This window comes from Piliocolobus tephrosceles, chromosome 6 (assembly GCF_002776525.5).
Source record: "Piliocolobus tephrosceles isolate RC106 chromosome 6, ASM277652v3, whole genome shotgun sequence".
NCBI classification, from domain to species: Eukaryota; Metazoa; Chordata; class Mammalia; order Primates; family Cercopithecidae; genus Piliocolobus; species Piliocolobus tephrosceles.
The window spans coordinates 150,241,203-150,260,491 of record NC_045439.1 but is presented as its reverse complement, the minus strand read 5'-3'; the positions used below and the strand labels follow the sequence as shown (position 1 = coordinate 150,260,491).

Below are 19,289 nucleotides of genomic sequence, written 5' to 3'. Positions count from 1 at the left end.
CATTCTGGTGAAAATGTCCTTCGAACATGAAGGAGAAATAAAGACTTTCCCAGACAAACAAAATCTGAGGGACTTCATCAACACCAGACTTATCCTACAAGAAATGCTAATGAGAGTACATTAATCAGAAAGAAAAGGACGTTAATGAGCAATAGGAAATTATCTGAAGGTACAAAACTACTGCTAATAGTAAGTACACAGAAAAACACAATATTATAACATAGTAACTGTGGTATGTAAACTACTCTTAAGTAGGAAAACTAAACAATGAACCAATCAAAAATAACTACAACTTTCCAGAACATAGATAGTATAACAAGATATGAGTAGAAACAATAAGAAGTTAAAAAGTGGGGGTACAAAGTTAAGAAATAGAGCCTTTATTTTCTTTTTTCATGTTTGTTTATGCAAGTAATGTTAAGTTGTTATTAGCTTAAAATAATGGGTTATAAGATAGTATTTGCTAACCTCATGGTAATCTCAAAAAACATACAATGAATACACAAAAAAATGCAAAAAAAAAAAAAAAACCAAAAAACTAAATTATATCACCAGACAGAATCACCTTTACTAGAAGGAAGACAGGAAGAAAAGGAAGAAGGAAGAGAAGACCACAAAACAATAAGAAAACAAATAACAAAATGGCAGAAGTAAGTCTTTACTTATCAATAACAACATTGAATGTAAGTGGACTAAATTCTCCAATCAAAGGACATAGACTGACTGAATGAATTTATGAACAGGACCCAAAGATCTGTTGTCTAAAAGAAACACACTTTAGGCAAGAATAACTATTCTTACATAAGACAAAATAGATTTAACGAGTAAAAATATAAGAGATAAGGTCACTACATAATGATAAAGGGGTTAATTCAGCAAGAGGATACAACAATTTTAAATATATATGCACCCAACACTGGAGCACCCAGATATATATAGCAAATATTATTATTATTATTTATTTTTTGAGACGGAATCTGGCTCTGTCGCCCAGGCTGCAGCGCAGTGGCCGGATCTCAGCTCACTGCAAGCTCCGCCTCCCAGGTTCATGCCATTCTCCTGCCTCAGCCTCCCGAATAGCTGGGACTACAGGCGCCCGCCACCTCGCCCGGGTAGTTTTTTGTATTTTTTAGTAGAGACGGGGTTTCACCGTGTTAGCCAGGATGGTCTCGATCTCCTGACCTCGTGATCCACCCATCTCGGCCTCCCAAAGTGCTAGGATTACAGGCTTGAGCCACCGTGCCTGACCTAGCAAATATTATTAAAACTAAAGAGAGAGATAGACCTTAATTTGATAATACCTGGAGGCTTTAACACTGTACCTTCAGCTTTGAACATATCTCCTAGACAGAAAATCAACAAACAAACATTGGATGTAATCTGCACTGTAGTCCAAATAAACCTAATGGATACTTACAGAACATTTCATCCAGCGGCTTCAGAATACACATTATTTTCCTTAGCACATGGATCACTCTCAAGAATAGACCATATTTTAGGTCACAAAACAGCATTCTCAAAAATTTAAATAATATCAACCATCTTCTCTGACCACAATGGAATAAAGCTAGAAATCAATAATGAGGAATTTGGGAAAGTATAGAAATACATGGAAATTAAACAATATGCTCCTGAATGACTAGTAGGTCAATGAAGACATTAAGAAGGAAATTTAAAAATTTCTTGAAACAAATGATAATTGAAACAAATAGTATTTGTATATAGGTTTCAACGTAACAAAACCTACAGGATACAGCAAAAGTAGTACTAAAAGATAAACTTATAGCTATAAGTGCCTATGTCAAGAAAGAAGAAAAACTTTAAATAAACAACAAAATGATGCATCTTGAAGAACTAGAAAAGCAAGAGCAAAACAAATGCAAAATTAGTAGAAGAGAAACATAAAGATCAGAGCAGAAATAAATGAAATCAAAATGAAGAAAACAATACAAAACATCAATGAAACAAAAATTTTCTTTATTGAAAATTTAAACAACATTGAAAAACCTGCAGCCAGACTAAGAAAAAAAGAGAGATGATCCAAACAAATGAAATCAGAGGTGAAAAAAGTAGACTTGCAACTGGTCCTGCAGAAATTCAAATGATTTATTAGGGGCCACTATGAGCAACTATAGGCCAATAAATTGGAAAATCTAGAAGAAATTGACAAATTCCTAGACAAAAACAACAAGATTGAACCATGAAGAAATCTAAACCTGAAAAGACCAATAGCAAGTAATGAGATCAAAGCTGTAATAAATAGTCTCCCAGTAAAGAAAAACCCAGGACCTGATGGCTTCACTCCTGAATTCTACCAAACATTTAAAGATGAACTACAGGGGTTGCAATCCTAGTCTCTGATAAAACAAACTTCAAACCAACAAATATCAAAAGAGACAAAGAAGGGCATTACATAATGGTAAAGGGATTGATGCAACAAGAAGAGCTAAATGTCCTAAATATATATGCACCCAATACAGGAGCACCCAGATTCATAAAGCAAGTTCTCAGAAACCTACAAAGAGACTTAGACTCCCACACTATAATAGTGGAAGACAGCCAGGTGCAGTGACTCACGCCTGTAATCCCAGCACTCTGGGAGGCCAAGGCGGGCAGATCATCAGGAGATCGAGACCATCCTGGTTAACACGGTGAAACTCTGTCTCTACTAAAAGTAAAAAAAAATTAGCCGGGCGTGGTGGCAGGCGCTTGTAGTCCCAGCTACTTGGGAGGCTGAGGCAGGAGAATGGTGTGAGGAGGTGGAGCTTGCAGTGAGCCGAGATCGCACCACTGCACTCCAGCCTGGGTGACAGAGCTAGATTCCATCTCAAAAAAAAAAAAAAAAGTGGAAGACTTTAACACTTAGACTCCCACACCATAATAGTGGAAGACTTTAATACCCCACTGTCAATATTAGATGGATCAACAAGGCAGAAAATTAGTAAGAATATCCAGGACTTGAACTCAGCTCTGGACCAAGCAGATCTAATAGACATCTACAGAACTCTCCACCCCAAATCAACAGAATATACATTCTTCTCAGCACCACATTGCACTTATTCCAAAATTGACCACATAATTGAAAGTAAAACACTCCTCAGCAAATGCAAAAGAATGGAAATCATAAGAAAGAGCCTCTGAGACCACAGTACAATCAAATTAGAACTCAGGATTAAGAAAGTCACTCAAAAAGGCACAACTACATGGAAACTAAACAACCTGTTCCTGAATGACTACTGGGTAAATAACAAAATAAAGGCAGAAGTAAATAAGTTCTTTGAAACCAATGAGAACAAAGACACAATGTACCAGAATCTCGAGGACACATTTAAAGCAGTGTGTAGAGGGAAACTTATAGGACTAAATGCCCACAAGAGAACCAGGAAAGATCTAAAATCAACACCCTAACACTACAATTAAAAGAACTAGAGAAGCAAGAGTAAACAAATTCAAAAGCAAGCAGAAGGCAAGAAATAACTCAGAACAGAACTGAAGGAGAGAGACACGAAAAACTCTTCAAAAAATCAGTGAATCCAGGAGCTGGTGTTTTGAAAAGATCAACAAAATAGATAGACCACTAGCCAGACTAATAAAGAAGAAAACAGAGAAGAATCAAATAGATGCAATAAAAAATGATAAAGGGGATATCACCACTGATCCCACAGAAATACAGACTACGTCAAAGAATAACCTCTATGCAAATAAACTAGAAAATCTAGAAGAAATGGATAAGTTCTTGGATACATACACCCTCCCAAGACTAAACCAGGATGAAGTCGAATCCTGAATAGACCAATAACAAGTTCTGAAATTGAGACAGCAATTAATAGCCTATCAACCAAAAAAAGTCCAGGACCAGTTGAATTCCTAGCCAAATTCTACCAGAGGTACAAAGAGGAGCTGGCACCATTCCTTCTGAAAGTATTCCAAACAACAGAAAAAGAGGGAATCCTCCCTAACTCATTTTATGAGGCCCGCATTATCCTGATACCAAAACCTGGCAGAGACACAACAAAAAAAGAAAATTCCAGGCCAATATTCCTAACGAACATCGATTTGGAAATCCTCAATAAAACACTGGCAAACGGAATCCAGTAGCACATCCACCACAATCAAGTTGGCTTCATCCCTGGGATGTGAGGCTGGTTCAACATATACAAATCAATAAACGTAATCCTTCATATAAACAGAACCAATGACAAAAACCACATGATTATCTCAATAGATGCAGAAAAGGCCTTCAACAAAATTCAACAGCTCTTCATGCTAAAAACTCTCAATAAACTAGGTATTGATGGAACATTTCTCAAAATAATGAGTGCTATTTATGACAAACCCACAGCCAATATCATATTGAATGGGAAAAAACTGGAGGCATTCCCTATGAATACCAGCACAAGACAAGGATGCCCTCTCTCACTCCTATTCAACGTAGTATTGGAAGTTTTGGCCAGGACAATCAGGCAAGAGAAAGAAATAAAAGGTATTCAATTCGGAAAGGGGAAGTCAAATTGTCCCTGTTTGCAGATGACATGATTGTATATTTAGAAAACCCCATCGTCTCAGCCCCAAATCTCCTTAAGCTGATAAGCAACTTCAGCAAAGTCTCAGGATACAAAATCAATGTGCAAAAATCACAAGCATTCCTATACACCAATAATAGACAAACAGAGAGCCAAATCATGAGTAAACTCCCATTCACAATTGCTACAAAGAGAATAATATACCTAGGAATACAACTTACAAGGGAAGTGAAGGACCTCTTCAAGGAGAACTACAAACCACTCCTCAAGGAAATAAGAGAGCATACAAACAAATGGAAAAACATTCCATGCTCACAGATAGGAATAATCAATATCGTGAAAATGGCCATACTGCCCAAAGTAATTTGTAGATTCAGTGCTATCCCCATCAAGCTACCATTGACTGTCTTCAAAGAATTGGAAAAAACTACTTTAAATTTCATATGGAACTAAAAAAGAGCCCATATAGCAAAGACAATCCTGCTAAGCAAAAAGAACAAAGCTGGAGGCATCACACTACCTGACTTCAAACTATACTACAAGGCTACAGTAACCAAAACAACATGGTACTGGTACCAAAACACATATATAGACTAATGGAACAGAACAGAGGCCTCAGAAGTAATGCCACACATATACAACCATCTGATCTTTGATAACCCTGACAAAAACAAGCAATGGGGAAAGAATTCCCTATTTAATAAATGGTGTTGGGAAAACTGGCTAGCCATATGTAGAAAACTGAAACTGGATCCCTTCCTTACACCTTATACAAAAATTAACTCAAGATGGATTAAAGACTTAACGTAAGACCTAAAACCATAAAAACCCTAGAAGAAAACCTAGGCAATACCATTCAGGACATAGACGTGAGCAAATACTTCATGACTAAGACACAAAAAGCAATGGCAACAAAAGCCAAAATAGACAAATGGGATATACTTAAACCAAAGAGCTTCTGCACAGCAAAAGAAACTATCACCAGAGTGAACAGGCAACCTACAGAATGGGAGAAAATTTTTGCAATCTATCCATCTGACAAAGGGCTAATATCCAGAATTTACAAAGAACTTAAACAAATTTACAAGAAAAAAAAACAAAACCCACCAAAAAGTGGGCAAAGGATATGGACAGACACTTTCCAAAAGAAGACATTTATGCAGCCAACAAACATGAAAAAAAGCTCATCATCACTGGTCATTAGAGAAATGCAAATCAAAACCACAATGAGATACCATCTCACACCAGTTAGAATGGCAATCATTAAAATGTCAGGAAACAACAGATGCTGGGGAGAAAGTGGAGAAATAGGAATATTTTTACACTGTTGGTGGGAGTGTAAATTAGTTCAACCATTGTGGAAGATAGTGTGGCATTTCCTCAAGGATCTAGAGCTAGAAATACCATTTGACCCAGCCATCCCATTACCGGGTGTATCCCCAACGGATTATAAATCATTCTACTAAAAAGACACATGCACACGTACATTTATTGTGGCACTGTTCACAATAGCAAAGACTTGGAACCAACCCAAATGCTCATCAATGACAGACTGGATAAAGAAAATGTGACATGTATACACCATGGACTACCATGCAGCCATAAAAAAGGATGAGTTAATGTACTTTGCAGTGCAACAGATGAAGCTTGAAACCATCATTCTCAGCAAACTAACACAGGAACTGAAAACCAAACACCACATGCTCTCGCTCTTAAGTGGGAGTTGAATAAGAGAACACATGAACATGGAGGGGAACATCACACACAGGGGCCTGTCAGGGGGTGGGAGGTTAGGGGAGGGATAGCATTAGGAGAAATACCTAATGTAGATGATGGGTTGATGAGTGCAGCAAACCACCATGGCACATGTTTATCTATGTAGCAAACCTGCACATTCTGCACATGTACCTCAGAACTTAAAGTATAATTAAAAAATAAATAAAGATGAACAATACCAATTCTATTCAAACTATTCCAAAATGCAGAAGAGGAGGGAATACTTCCAAACACATTCTATAAGGTCAATATTACCCTGACACCAAAATCAGACAAAAACACATCAAAAAAGAAAACTACAGGCCAAAATATCTGATGAATATTGGTGCAAAATCCTCCACAAAATACCAGCAAACCAAATTCAACAATACACTAAAAAGATCATATATCATGACCTGGGATGCAGGGATAGTTCAACATACACAAATCAATCAATGTGATTCATTATATGTACAGAATGAAGGACAAAATCCATATGATCATTTCAATTGACGCTGAAAAAGCAATTGATAAAATTCAGCAATGTTTCATGATAAAAGCCCTCAAAGAACTGGAGATAGAAAGAACATATCTCAACATAATAAAAGCCATATATGACAGACTCACAGCTAGTATCATACTGAATGAGGAAAAACTGAAGGTCTTTCCTCTATTTTCTGGAACATGTCCACTTTCATGACTGTTATTCAATATAGTACTGGAAATCCTAGCTAGAGCAATCAGAAAAGATACATAAATAAAGAACATCCAAATTGAAAAGAAAGAAGTCAAATTCTGCTTGTTTTCAGATGATATTATATTTGGAAAAAAAATAAAGAATACACCAAAAAAGGCTACTGAGAACTGATAAACAAATTCAGTAAAGTTGCAGGATACAAAATCAACATACAAAAATCAGTAACTTTTTTTTGTAAGTTATTGGGGTACAGTTGGTATTTGGTTACATGAGTAAGTTCTTTAGTGGTGATTTGTAAGATTCTGGTGCACCCATCACCCCAGCAGTATACACTGCACTATATTTGTAATCTTTTTAAAAATATTTTTGTCCCTCACCCCCTACCACTCTTCCCCACAAGTCCCCAAAGTTCATTGTATCATTCATATGCCTTTGCATCCTCATAGTTTAGCTCCCACACACCAATAATAACATATGATATTTGGTTTTCCATTCCCGAGTTACTTCCCTTAGAATAATGGCTTCCAGTCTCATCCAGGTCGCTGCAAATGCCATTATTTCATTTCTTTTTATGACTGAGTAGTATTCCATCATATAAATATACCACAATTTGTTTATCCATTAGTTGATTGATGGGCATTTGGGCTGGTTCCACGATTTTGCAATTGCAAATTGTGCTGCTATAAACATGAGTGTGCAAATATCTTTTTTGTATGATGACTTCTCCTCCTCCTGGTAGATATCCAGTAGTGGGATTGCTGGATCAAATGGTAGTTCTTTTAGTTGTTTAAAGAATCTCTACACTGTTTTCCATAGTATTTGTACTGGTTTACATTCCCACCAGCAGTGTAGAAGTGTTCCCTCTTCACCACATCCACGTCAATATCTACTGTTTTTTTATTTTATTATGGCCATTCTTGCAAGAGGAAGGTGGTATCACATTGTGGTTTTGATTTGCATTTCTTTGATCATTAGTGATACTGAGCATTTTTTCATATGTTTGTTGGTCATTTGTATATCTTCTTTTGAGAATTGTCTATTCATATTCTTAGCCTACTTTTTGATGGGATTGTTTGGTTTTTCTTGCTGACTTGTTTGAGTTTGTTGTAGATTCTGAATATAGATTCCAAATAGTCCCTTGTCAGATGTATAGATTGTGAAGATTTTCTGTCACGCTGTGCACTGTCTGTTTACTCTGCTGACTATTCCTTTTGCCAGACAAAAGTTCTTTAGTTTAATTAAGTCCCAGCTATTTATCTTTGTTTTTATTGCATTTGTTTTTGGGTTCTTGGTCATGAAATCCTTGCCTAAGCCAATGTCTAAAAGGATTTTTCCAACATCCAACATCATCTTCTAGAATTTTTATAGTTTCAGGTCTTAGATTTAAGTCCTTAATCCATCTTGAGGTGATTTTTGTATAAGGCAAGAGATGAGGATCCACTTTCTTTCTCCTACATGTGGCTATCCAGTTATCCCAGCACTATTTGTTGAAAAGGGCGTCCTTTCCCCACATTATGTTTTTGTTTGCTTTATCGAAGATCAGTTGGCTCTAAGTATTTGGGTTTATTTCTGAGTTCTCTATTCTGTTCCATTGGTCTATTTGCCTATCTTTATACCAGTACCATGCTGTTTTGGTGACTATGGCCTTATAGATTAGTTTGAAATCAGGTAGTGTTATGCTTCCAGATTTGTTCTTTTTGCTTAGTCTTGCTTTAGCTATGTGGGCTCTTTTTCTGTTTTACATCAATTTTAGAATTGTTTTTTCTAATTCTGCAAAAAATGATGGTTGTATTTTGATGGGGATTGCGTTGAATTTGTAGATTGCTTTTGGCAGTATGTCATTTTCACAATACTGATTCTACCCATCAGTGAGCATAGGATGTGTTTCCATTTGTTTGTGTCAACTATGATTTCTTTCAGCAATATTTTTTAATTTTCCTTGTAGAGGTCTTTCGTCTCCTTGTTTAGGTAAATTCCTAAGTATTTTATTTTATGTTTGAAGCTACTGTAAAAGGGGTTGAATTCTTGATTTGATTCTCTCCTTGGTCACTGTTGGTATATAGAATAGCTACTGATTTGTGTACATTAATCTTGCATCCGGAAACTTTGCTGAATTCTTCTATCAGTTCTAGGAGCCTTCTGGAGGAGTCTTTAGGGTTTTCAAGGTAAACGATCATATCATCAGCAAATAGTGGCAGTTTGACTTCCTCTTTACTGATTTGGATGCCCTTTTTTTTTCTCTTGTCTGATTGCTCTGGCTACGACTTACAGTACTATGTTGAACAGGAGTAGTGAGAGTGGGCATCCTTGTCTTGTTCCGATTCTCAGGGGGAACGCTTTCAACTTTTCCTTATTCGGTATCCTGTTGGCTGGTGATTTGTCATAGATGGCTTTTATTACATTGAAGTATCTCCCTTGTATGCCAATTTTGCTGAGAGTTTTAACCACAAAGGGATGCTGGATTTTGTCAAATGCTTTTTCTTCATCTATTGAGATGATCACATGATTTTGGTTTTAATTCTGTTTATGTAATATATGACATTTGTTGACTTGTGTATGTTAAACCATCCCTGCATCCCTGGTATGAAACCCACTTGATCATGATGGATTATCTTTTTGATATGTTGTTGAATTCAGTTAGCTAGTATTTTGTTAAGGATTTTAGTATCTATGTTCATCAAGGATATCAATCTGTAGTTTTCTTTTTTGGTTGTGTCCTTTCTTGGTTTTGGTATCAGGGTGATACTGGCTTCACAGAATGAATTGGGGGTGTGGGGGTTCCCTCTTTCTCTATCTTGTGGAATAGTGTCAAAATGATTGGTACCAATTCTTCTTTGAATGTCTTGTAGAATTCTTCTGTGAATCCATTCAGTCCTGGACTTTTTTTGTTGGTGGTAATTTTTAAATTGCCATTTCTATCTCGCTGCTTGTTATTGGTCTGTTCAGGGTATCTAATTCTTCCCAATTTAAGCTAGAAGGGTTGTATCTTTCCAGGAATTTATCCATCTTTTCTAGGTTTTATCGTTTATGTGTGTAAAGGTGTTCATAATAACCTTTAATAATCTTTTGTATTTCTGTGGTGTCAGTTGTAATATCTCCTGTTTCATTTCTTAACGAGGTTATTTGGATTTTATCTCTTCTTTTCTTTGTTTATCTTGCTAATGATCTATCAATTTTATCACTCTTTTCAAAGAACCAGCTTTTTGTTTCATTTATCTTTTGCATTTCTTTTGTTGTTGTTGTTTGTTTCAATTATATTTAGTTTTGTTCTAATCTTTGTTATTTCCTTTCTTCTGCTGGGTTTGATGTGGTATGTTCTTGTTTCTGTAGTTCCTTGAGGTGTGACCTTAGAATGTCAGCTTGTGCTCTTTCAGTCTTTTTGATGTAGGTGTTAAGGGCTGTAAACTTTCCTCTTAGCACTGCCTTTGCTGTATCCCAGATGTTTTGATAGGTTGTGTCATTATTGTCCTTCAGTTAGAAGAATTTTTTAATTTCCATCTTCATTTCATTTTTGACCCATTGCTCATTCAGGAGCAGGTTATATAATTTCCATGTATTTCCATCATTTTGAAGGTTCCTTTTGGTGTTGATTTCCAGTTTTATTCCACTGTGGTCTGAGAGAGTGCTACATATAATTTAAATTTTCTTAAATTTATTGAGGCTCATTTTATGGCGTATCATATGGCATATACTGGAGAAAGTTCCATGTGCTGTTGAATAGAATGTATATTCTGCAGTTGTTGGATAAAATGTTCTATATGTATTTGTTAAGTCCATTTGTTCCAAGATACAATTTAAATCCATCGTTTCTTTATTGACTTTCTGTCTTGATTACCTATCTACTGCTGTCAGTGGAGTATGGAAGTTCTCCACTATTATCAAGTTGCTGTCTATCTCATTTCTTAGGTCTATTAGTAATTATCTTATAAATTATGGAGCTCAAATGTTAGGTGCACATATGTTTAGGATTGTGATATTTTCCTGTTGGACAAGGCCTTTTACCATTGTATAATGTCCCTCTTTGTCTTTTTTAACTGCTGTTGCTTTAAAGTTTGTTTTGTCTGATATAAGAATAGCTACCTCCTCTTTGAATATTTATCCCTTCACTTCTTGTTTCATTTTTTGGATTCCCTTGCATTGGGCTTTGCCTTTCTCTGGTGCCTCCCTGATTAACTTAATAACTAACCTCCTGAATTCTTTTTCAGGTAAATCAGGGTTTTTTTTCTTGGTTTGAATCCACTGCTGGTGAAGTAGTGTGATTTTGGGGAGGTGTTAAAGAGCCTTGTTTTGTTGTATTACCAGAGTTGGTTTTCTGGTTCCTTCTCAGTTGGGTAGACCCTGTTAGAGGGAAAGTCTAGGGCTGAAGGCTGTTGTTCAGATTATTTTGTCCCATGGGGTGTTCCCTTGATGTAGTACTCTCCCCCTTTTCCTAAGAATGTGGATTCCTGGACCTGAACTGCAGTGATTGTTGTCTCTCTTCTGGGTCTAGCCACCCAGCAAGTCTACCAGGTACCAGGCTGGTACTGGGGGTTGTCTACACAGAGTCCTGTCATGTGAACTGTCTATGGGTCTCTCAGCCATTAATACCAACAGAGTATTTGGGGTGTCTTCTGGGTCCTGCAGGAGCAGTCCACTTCCTTCAGAGGATCTGTGGGCCCTCTCAGAATTGCTGGTTTGTTCTTGAAGTTGATCTGGAGCTACAATTCAAAATGTGAGCCTCTGCATGCTTCTCTCTCTGTCTGAGTTGGAGCTGCAATCTAGTCCTGCCTCCCATCCACCATGATGACCTCTCCCCACTTTGTGAAAATCAGTAGGATTTCTATATGCCAACAGTGAACAATCTGAAAAAAAAATAAAAAATAATTCCACTTATCATAGCCACATATAAAATTAAATATCTAGGAATTAACCAAAGAAGTGAAAAATCTTTATAATGAAAAATGTAAAACACTGATGAAGGAAATTGAAGAGGACACCAAAAAATGGAAAGTTATTCCAAGTTCATGGATTGGAAGAATTAATATTGTTAAAATATCCATACTACCCAAAGCAATCTACAGATTTAGTACAATTTTCATCAAAATACCAATGACATTCTTCACATAAATTTAAAAAAAAAAACTATTCTAAAATTTATAGGGAGCCACTAAAGACCCAAAGTAGCCAAAACTATTCTAAGCAAAAAGGATAAAACAGGAGGAATCACATTACTTGACTTCAAATTATACTACAGAGCTATAGTGACCAAAGCAGCATGGTACTGGCATAAAAACAGACACGTATACCAATGGAACATAATAGAGAACCCAGAAACAAATCTACACACCTTGGCACCTACAGAGGTGCCAAGAACAAACATGGGACAAAAGACAGTCTCTTCAATAAATGATACTGAGAAAACTGGATATCCATATGCAGAAAAATGAAACTAAATCCCTGTCTCTCACCATATACAAAAGCCAAATCAAAATGGATTAAAGTCTTAAATCTAAGTCCTCAGCTTATGAAACTCGCACAAGAAAACAGCAGAGAAACCCTCCAGTACATTGATCTGAGCAAAAATTTCTTGAGTAATACCTTACAAGTACAGGCAACCAAGACAAAAATGGACAAATGAGTTCTCATCAAGTTAAAAAGCTTCTGCATAGCAAATGAAACAATCAACAAAGTTAAGAGACACATCACAGAATGGGGGAAAATATGTGCAAACTACTCTTCTGACAAGGGATTAATAACCAGGATATATAAGGAGCTCAAACAACTCAATAGGAAATAAATCTAATAATCTGATTTAAAATGGGCAAAATATTTGAATAGACATTTCTAAAAGAATACATACAAATGGCAAACAGGCATGTGAAAGGTACTTGACATCACTGATCATCAGAGAAATGCAAATCAAAACTACAATGAGATATCACCTCACCCCAGTTAAAATGGCTTATATCCAAAAACAGAATAACAAATGCTGGCAAAGAGAGAGAGAAAAGGGAATGCTCATACATTGTTAGTGGGAATGTAAGTTAGTACAGCACCATGGAGAACAGTTTGGAGGTTCCTCAAAAACTAAAAATAGAGCTACCATATGATCCAATATGATCCAGCAATCCCACTGCTGGGTATATACTCAAAGGAAATTAGTACATTGAAGAGCCATCTACACTTTCATGTTCATTGCAGCACTGTTCACAATAGTCAAAATTTGGAATCAACCTAAGTGCCCATCAACAGATGAATGAATAAAGAAAATATGGTACATCTATACAATAGAGTGCTATTCAGCCATAAAAAGAAAATGAGATTCTGTCATTTGCATTGGAACTGGAGGCCATCATGCTAAGTGAAATAAGCCATGCACAGAAAGACACACATCACATGTTCTCATTTATTTGTAAAATCTAAAAATCAAAATAATTGAACTCATGAAGATAGAGAGTAGAACCACGGTTACCAGAGGTTGTGAAGCGTGATGGCAGGGAGGTGAGAATGCTTAGTGGATTTTTTTTTAAAGTAAGACCTAGTATTTTATAGCAAAATAGGGTGACTATCATCAATAACAATTTAATTGTACATTTTTAAATAACTAAAAGAGTATAATTGGTTTGTAAACACAATGGATAAATGCTTGAGGAGATGGGTACATCATTTTACATGATGTGATTATTACTCATTGCATACCTGTATCAAAACATCTCATATACTCCATAAATATACACAACTACTATGTACCCACAAAATTTTTTTAAGTGCATGAATAGATTTGGGGCTTTAGACAAGGCTAAAGCAGGAAACCTCAAAACAATGTCTTTGAGACACCATTTCTTTTTCTTCTTTCTTCAGATGGGTCTTCTCCTTTTAGTGACAAGATGGCTGCCAACAACCTAAATCTCGTACTACCAGATTAGCAGTCTTTGCAGAATAAAAGTATTTTCCAATAGGTTCAGCAGTAAAGTCCAGAAAAGGTCATAAACTGGCCTATCTGAGGTCAACTGCCTACCCTGTCCCACAGTCAATGTGGCCAGAGGGATGGAGTACTCTGATTGGTCAAGCTTATGTCATATGTTCAGCACCTTATTAAGGACTAAGAGTGGTAAAAGAAGAGGAACAAAGTAAGGGAATCACCTAAACTATGTGGAATGTATTTCTCCCAGTAAAACGGGCCCAGTTCCTATGGAAGAGAAAAGGGATGCTGGACATGCAAAAGCAGAGGTCTACTTCATTGTTAAACTCTGTGTCTTCCTATAAGCAAAAATTATAACTTCTAAAGATTGTAGGTTAAGGTGGTGAAAGCTACTACAAAGAGCTTAAGCAAAAATTATAACTTCTAAAGATTGTAGGTTAAGGTGGTGAAAGCTACTACAAAGAGCTTAAGCAAAAATTATAACTTCTAAAGATTGTAGGTTAAGGTGGTGAAGACTACTACAGTTTAAGAACCATGTAAATAATCAGGTCACTACGGCTAAAGTAAGCAACAATTCTAAAATAACTAGAACATGACTGGTATAAATTGCTTCACCAACTCAAAGTAGCATATATATCACACCTCTTCTTTTTCCAATTAATTGCTGAAATACTCACATGCCTTACTAATAGGATATACTCTACATTATTTTCCAGTACAAGAGAAAATTATTTTAAATGATAAGGTTTTAGGTCTAAGAATGTCATTAACTTTAAGAAAGCTGATATCAAGCAGGTCATATTTTCTAGGCATTGCGCAATGACTATAGAAATTATGAAAATGTGTAACCAACCAGTAATATCTAGCCACATGCAAATTTTATAAAAGATCCTTTTAATTAACTTCTGGATTAAAAGGAAAATCCAAACTGAGATTACTTTTATAGGGTCAGTTACATGCTAAGGAGGAAGCATAAAGAGTAGAATGGTTCCCAGAGGCTGTCACCTTCTTAATTTAAGGTAAAAAATTCTACCCTATTAGCTTAGTATTAGATGAAAACAGAAATTCTGGTCACATACAGGTACTATTCACTGCAGTGAAGTATATCTTTTCAGAAAGTTGCATAAAACTGAATAATATACCATGTATTAAATTTAAAAAAAAAAAACAGGATATATATGAACTCCTTCTTGAAGTTATTTCTCCCACCTAAATTGTCAGGAGTCTTTATAGCTCTTAAGTCCAAGGGCAGGGAGGAGTCATTCTAGCATTCACACCAGCCAGGAGTCAACCTGGGACACCTTGGTCCACTGCCATTGCTTTGTGAGAACACATAATGTCACTATTGAAAACTGATCCTACACAAAGTGATCAAGTAATTTATTGTACAAATTGAGACACTTTTGATAATAGAAAGGAATGCTGTTAATAATTATGCCAGGACAAAGAGACGTTAGCCAGGACTGTTTCAGAAAACCAGGATGTATGGTTACCTTCGATGTAATTCAAGATCTTGTTCACCCTATGTGGTTTGCTGAGGCAGGTGGATTTCATTCTTCAGTGTTAAGTGCAGATAACAGTGTTCCCTGCTTAGAATCTCAGTGCCACACTCAAGGTACACCTCTTCTTCCATTCAAATACTCAGCCCTACTCAGCCCTCTGCTTCAAGGTCAAGTTCCTAGAGGATTAACATGAACTCTGGGTTCTGCCTTCCTCACCCTTGCCTCTCCAGGATGCCCTTCAGGAAGTCAGGCTACTCTCTGGAGATCCACCCCCTCAGAGGTCAGAAGTCTTACCTTCCAAAGACCCACCACCCAAACACATTGAGCTCAATGATACACTCCAAGGAAAGCTCCAAGGTGCACACCTTTCCTTCTAGACACTTTCCACACTCCTTTGAAGCTTCTGCATCTGGAGAAGAGAAAAAGTTTACTAAAAGCCAGTGTTAGAGACACCATTCATTTCTATGGTCAAACCTGAGTTTTCTAAGCTGTTATCAACTGGCCTGTTTAGGCAACATCTCTATACTTCTACATTTCTTTTTCTTTTTTTTTTTAATGGAGTCTCGCCCTGTTGCCCAGGCCAGAGTGCAATGACATGATCTCAGCTCACTGCAACTTCAACCTCCCAGGTTCAAATGATTCTCCTGCCTCAGCCTCCCAAGTAACTGGAGTTACAGATGCCCACCACCACGCCCAGCTAATTTTTGTATTTCTAGTAGAGATGGGGTTTCACCACGTTGCCCAGGCTGGTCTCGAACTCCTGACCTCGTGATCTGCCCACCTCGGCCTCCCAAAGTGCTGGGATTACAGGCAAGAGCCACTGCACCCGGCCTACTTCTACATTTCAAAATAATTATCAGAATGAGTTCATATTGCTCATGATTTGAGGAGAAAAGGGAAAGGAAGAAAAAGAATATTTGCTGAATCCCTAGTACTGTGTAGTGTTGGGAATATATGGATGAAGAAGACATAATATCTGGTTTTGAGAAGGTGGGAAGGAGAGACAGATATAATACATGTGTATATGATAACCCCTATAACAGAAACATAGAAGAAGGAGTAATTCTCCATGTCTACATCCAATAAGAGGTGACATTAAATCTGAATTATGCTAGACTTAGAAGAAACATGACATGCCACATATTAAATAAGCTGACCATGTGTTAGCAAAGCCATTCTTTACTGGAGTACTAAAAACATTTTCCATCTTAGGTGAATATCTTAAATGGAAGTACCAAATAGAAGTACCCCCAAAAATGAGCAACTTAATCTTTCAAGTTGTCTGGAGTTGGTAAATTCTTTATAACACCAGCCTTCAGAGAAAACCAAATCCTCTTCTACTGGCAATTATTAGAGTAGTGCACAAATATCCACATTCTGATAATACAAGTAACGCTGAGATACTTACTCAAGACCCCACCACCCTAAATGGAAATACCCAACACGATGTCACTGCCTTGAGGGTTTCCAATAAAGTCTGCATTTTGTGTACAGCTTTTTATAAAACTTTTCTTTTAGGTTCAGGGGTACATGTGCTGGTTTGTTATATAGGTAAATTGCATGTGTCACAGGGGTTCATTGTACAGATTATCTCATCACCTAGGTAATAATCTTACTATCCAATAGGTGGTTTTTAGGTCCTCTCCCTCCTCTACCTTCCACCCTCAAGTACACATGTGTTCATGTGTAGTCAATGTTTGCTCCCATTTATAAGCAAGAACATGCAGTATGTGGTTTTCTGTTCCTGAGTTAGTTTGCTTATGATAATGGCCTCAAACTCCATTCATGTTGCTGCAAAGGACATAATCTTGTTCTTTTATATGGTTGCATAGTATTCCATAGTGTATACTACATACCACATTTTATTTATCCAGTCTACTATTGATGGGCATTTAGGAGGTTGATTCCATGTCTTTGCTATTGTGAATAGTGCTATGATGAGTATATGCATGTATGTGTCTTTATAGTCAAATGGCTCATATTCCTTTGGGTCTACACCCAATCATGGGACTGCTGGGTTGAATGGTGATTCTGTTTTAAGTTCTTTGAGAAATTGCCACACTGCTTTCCACTATGACTGAACTAATTTACAGTCTGTGTTATTCTGTTTTCACACTGCTGATAAAAATATACCTGAGACTGGGCAATTTACAAAAGAAAGAGGCTTATTGGACTTACAGTTCCACATGGCTAAGGAGGCCTCACAATCATAATGGAAGGTGAAAGGCATGTCTCATATGGTGGCAGACAAGAGAGCTTGTGTAGGAAAACTCCCATTTTTAAAACCATCAGCTCATAAGACTTATTCACTATCACAAGAACAGCACAAGAAAGACCTGCCCCCACGATTCAATCATCTCCCACCAGGTCCCTCCCACAACACATGGGCATTCAAGATGAGATTTGGGTGGGGACACAGCCAAACCACATCATTCTGCCTCTGGCCCCTCCCAAATCTTATTTCCTCACATTTTAAAACCAATCATGCCTTTCCTACAGTCTTTCAAAGTCTTAACTCATTTCTGCATTAACTCAAAAGTCCACAGTCCAAAGTCTCATTGGAGACAAGGCAAGTCGCTTCTGCCTATGAGACTGTAAAATCAAAAGCAATTTGGTTACTTCCTAGAGACAACGGGGGTACAGGTATTCGGTAAATACGGACACTTCAAATGGAGAAATTAACCAAAACGAAGGGGCTACAGGCCCCCTGCAAGTCCAAAATCCAGTGGGGCAGTCAAATTTTAAAGCTCCAAAATGATCTCCTTTGACTCCATGTCTCACATCCAGGTCATGCTGATGCAAGAGGTGGGTTCCCATGGTCTTGGGCAGCTCTGCCCCTGTGGTTTTGCAGGATATAGCACCCCTCCTGGGTGCTGTCATGGCCTGGCATTGAGTGCCTGTGACTTTTCCAGGCACCTTGTGCAAGCTGTTGGTGGATCTGCCATTCTGGGGTCTGGATGATAGTTGCCTGCTTCTCACAGCTCCACTAGGCAGTGCCCCAGGAGGGGCTCTGACCCCACATTTCCCTTTCATACTGCCCTAGCAGAGGTTCTCCTGCAGCAAACTTCTGCCTGGGCATCCAGGCATTTCCATATATCCTCTGAAATCTAGGCAGACGTTCTCAAACCTCAATTCTTGACTTCTCTGCACCTGTAGGCCCAACACCATGTGGAAGCTGACAAGGCTTGGGGCTTCCACCCTCTGAAGCAACAGCCTGAGCTGCACCTTGGCCCCTTTTAGTCACAGCTAGAGTGGATGGAACACAAGGCACAAGTCGCACACAGCAAAGAGACTCTGGGCCCAGCCCACAAAACCACTTTTCCTTCTAAGCCTCCAGGTTGTGATGGGAGGGGCTGCCACGAAGACCTCTGACATGCCCTGGAGACATTTTCCCCATTGTCTTGGGGATTAACATTGAGCTCCTCATTACTTGTGCAAATTTCTGCAGCTGCCTTGAATTTCTCCTCAGAAAATCGGATTTGCTTTTCTATTACATTGTCAGGCTGCAAAATTTCCCAACTTTTATGCTGTTTCCTTTTTAAAACAATGTTTTTAACAGCACCCAAGTCATATCTTTAATGCTTTGCTGCCTAGAAATTTCTTCCACCAGATACCCTAAATCCTCTCTCTCAAGTTCAAAGTTCCACAAATCTCTAGGGCAGGGGCAAAATGCTGCCAGTCTCTTTGCTAAAATGTAACAAGAGTTACTTTTGCTCCACTTCCCAACAAGTTCCTCATCTCCATCTGAGACCACCTCAGCCTGGATTTCATTGTTCATATCATTATCAGCATTTTGATCAAAGCCATTTAACAAGTCTCTAGGGAATTCCAAACTTCCCCACATTTTCCTGTGTTTTTCTGAGCTCTCCAAACTGTTCCCACCTCTGCCTGTTACCAAGTTCCAAAGTTGC

The 19,289-nt window shown here is 37.6% G+C and overlaps 1 protein-coding gene across 1 annotated transcript in view; it reads left to right on the top strand.

The window, feature by feature from the left end:
• Positions 1-13,910, top strand: part of TMCO5A (transmembrane and coiled-coil domains 5A) — a 33,582-nt gene extending 19,672 nt beyond the window's left edge. The window contains exon 11 of the mRNA XM_026456334.1: positions 13,816-13,910. Within this exon, the coding sequence (XP_026312119.1) occupies positions 13,816-13,834 (19 nt within the window). The 3' untranslated portion in view covers positions 13,835-13,910. The remainder of the gene's footprint in view (positions 1-13,815) is intronic.
• The last annotated feature ends 5,379 nt before the right edge of the window (positions 13,911-19,289 follow it).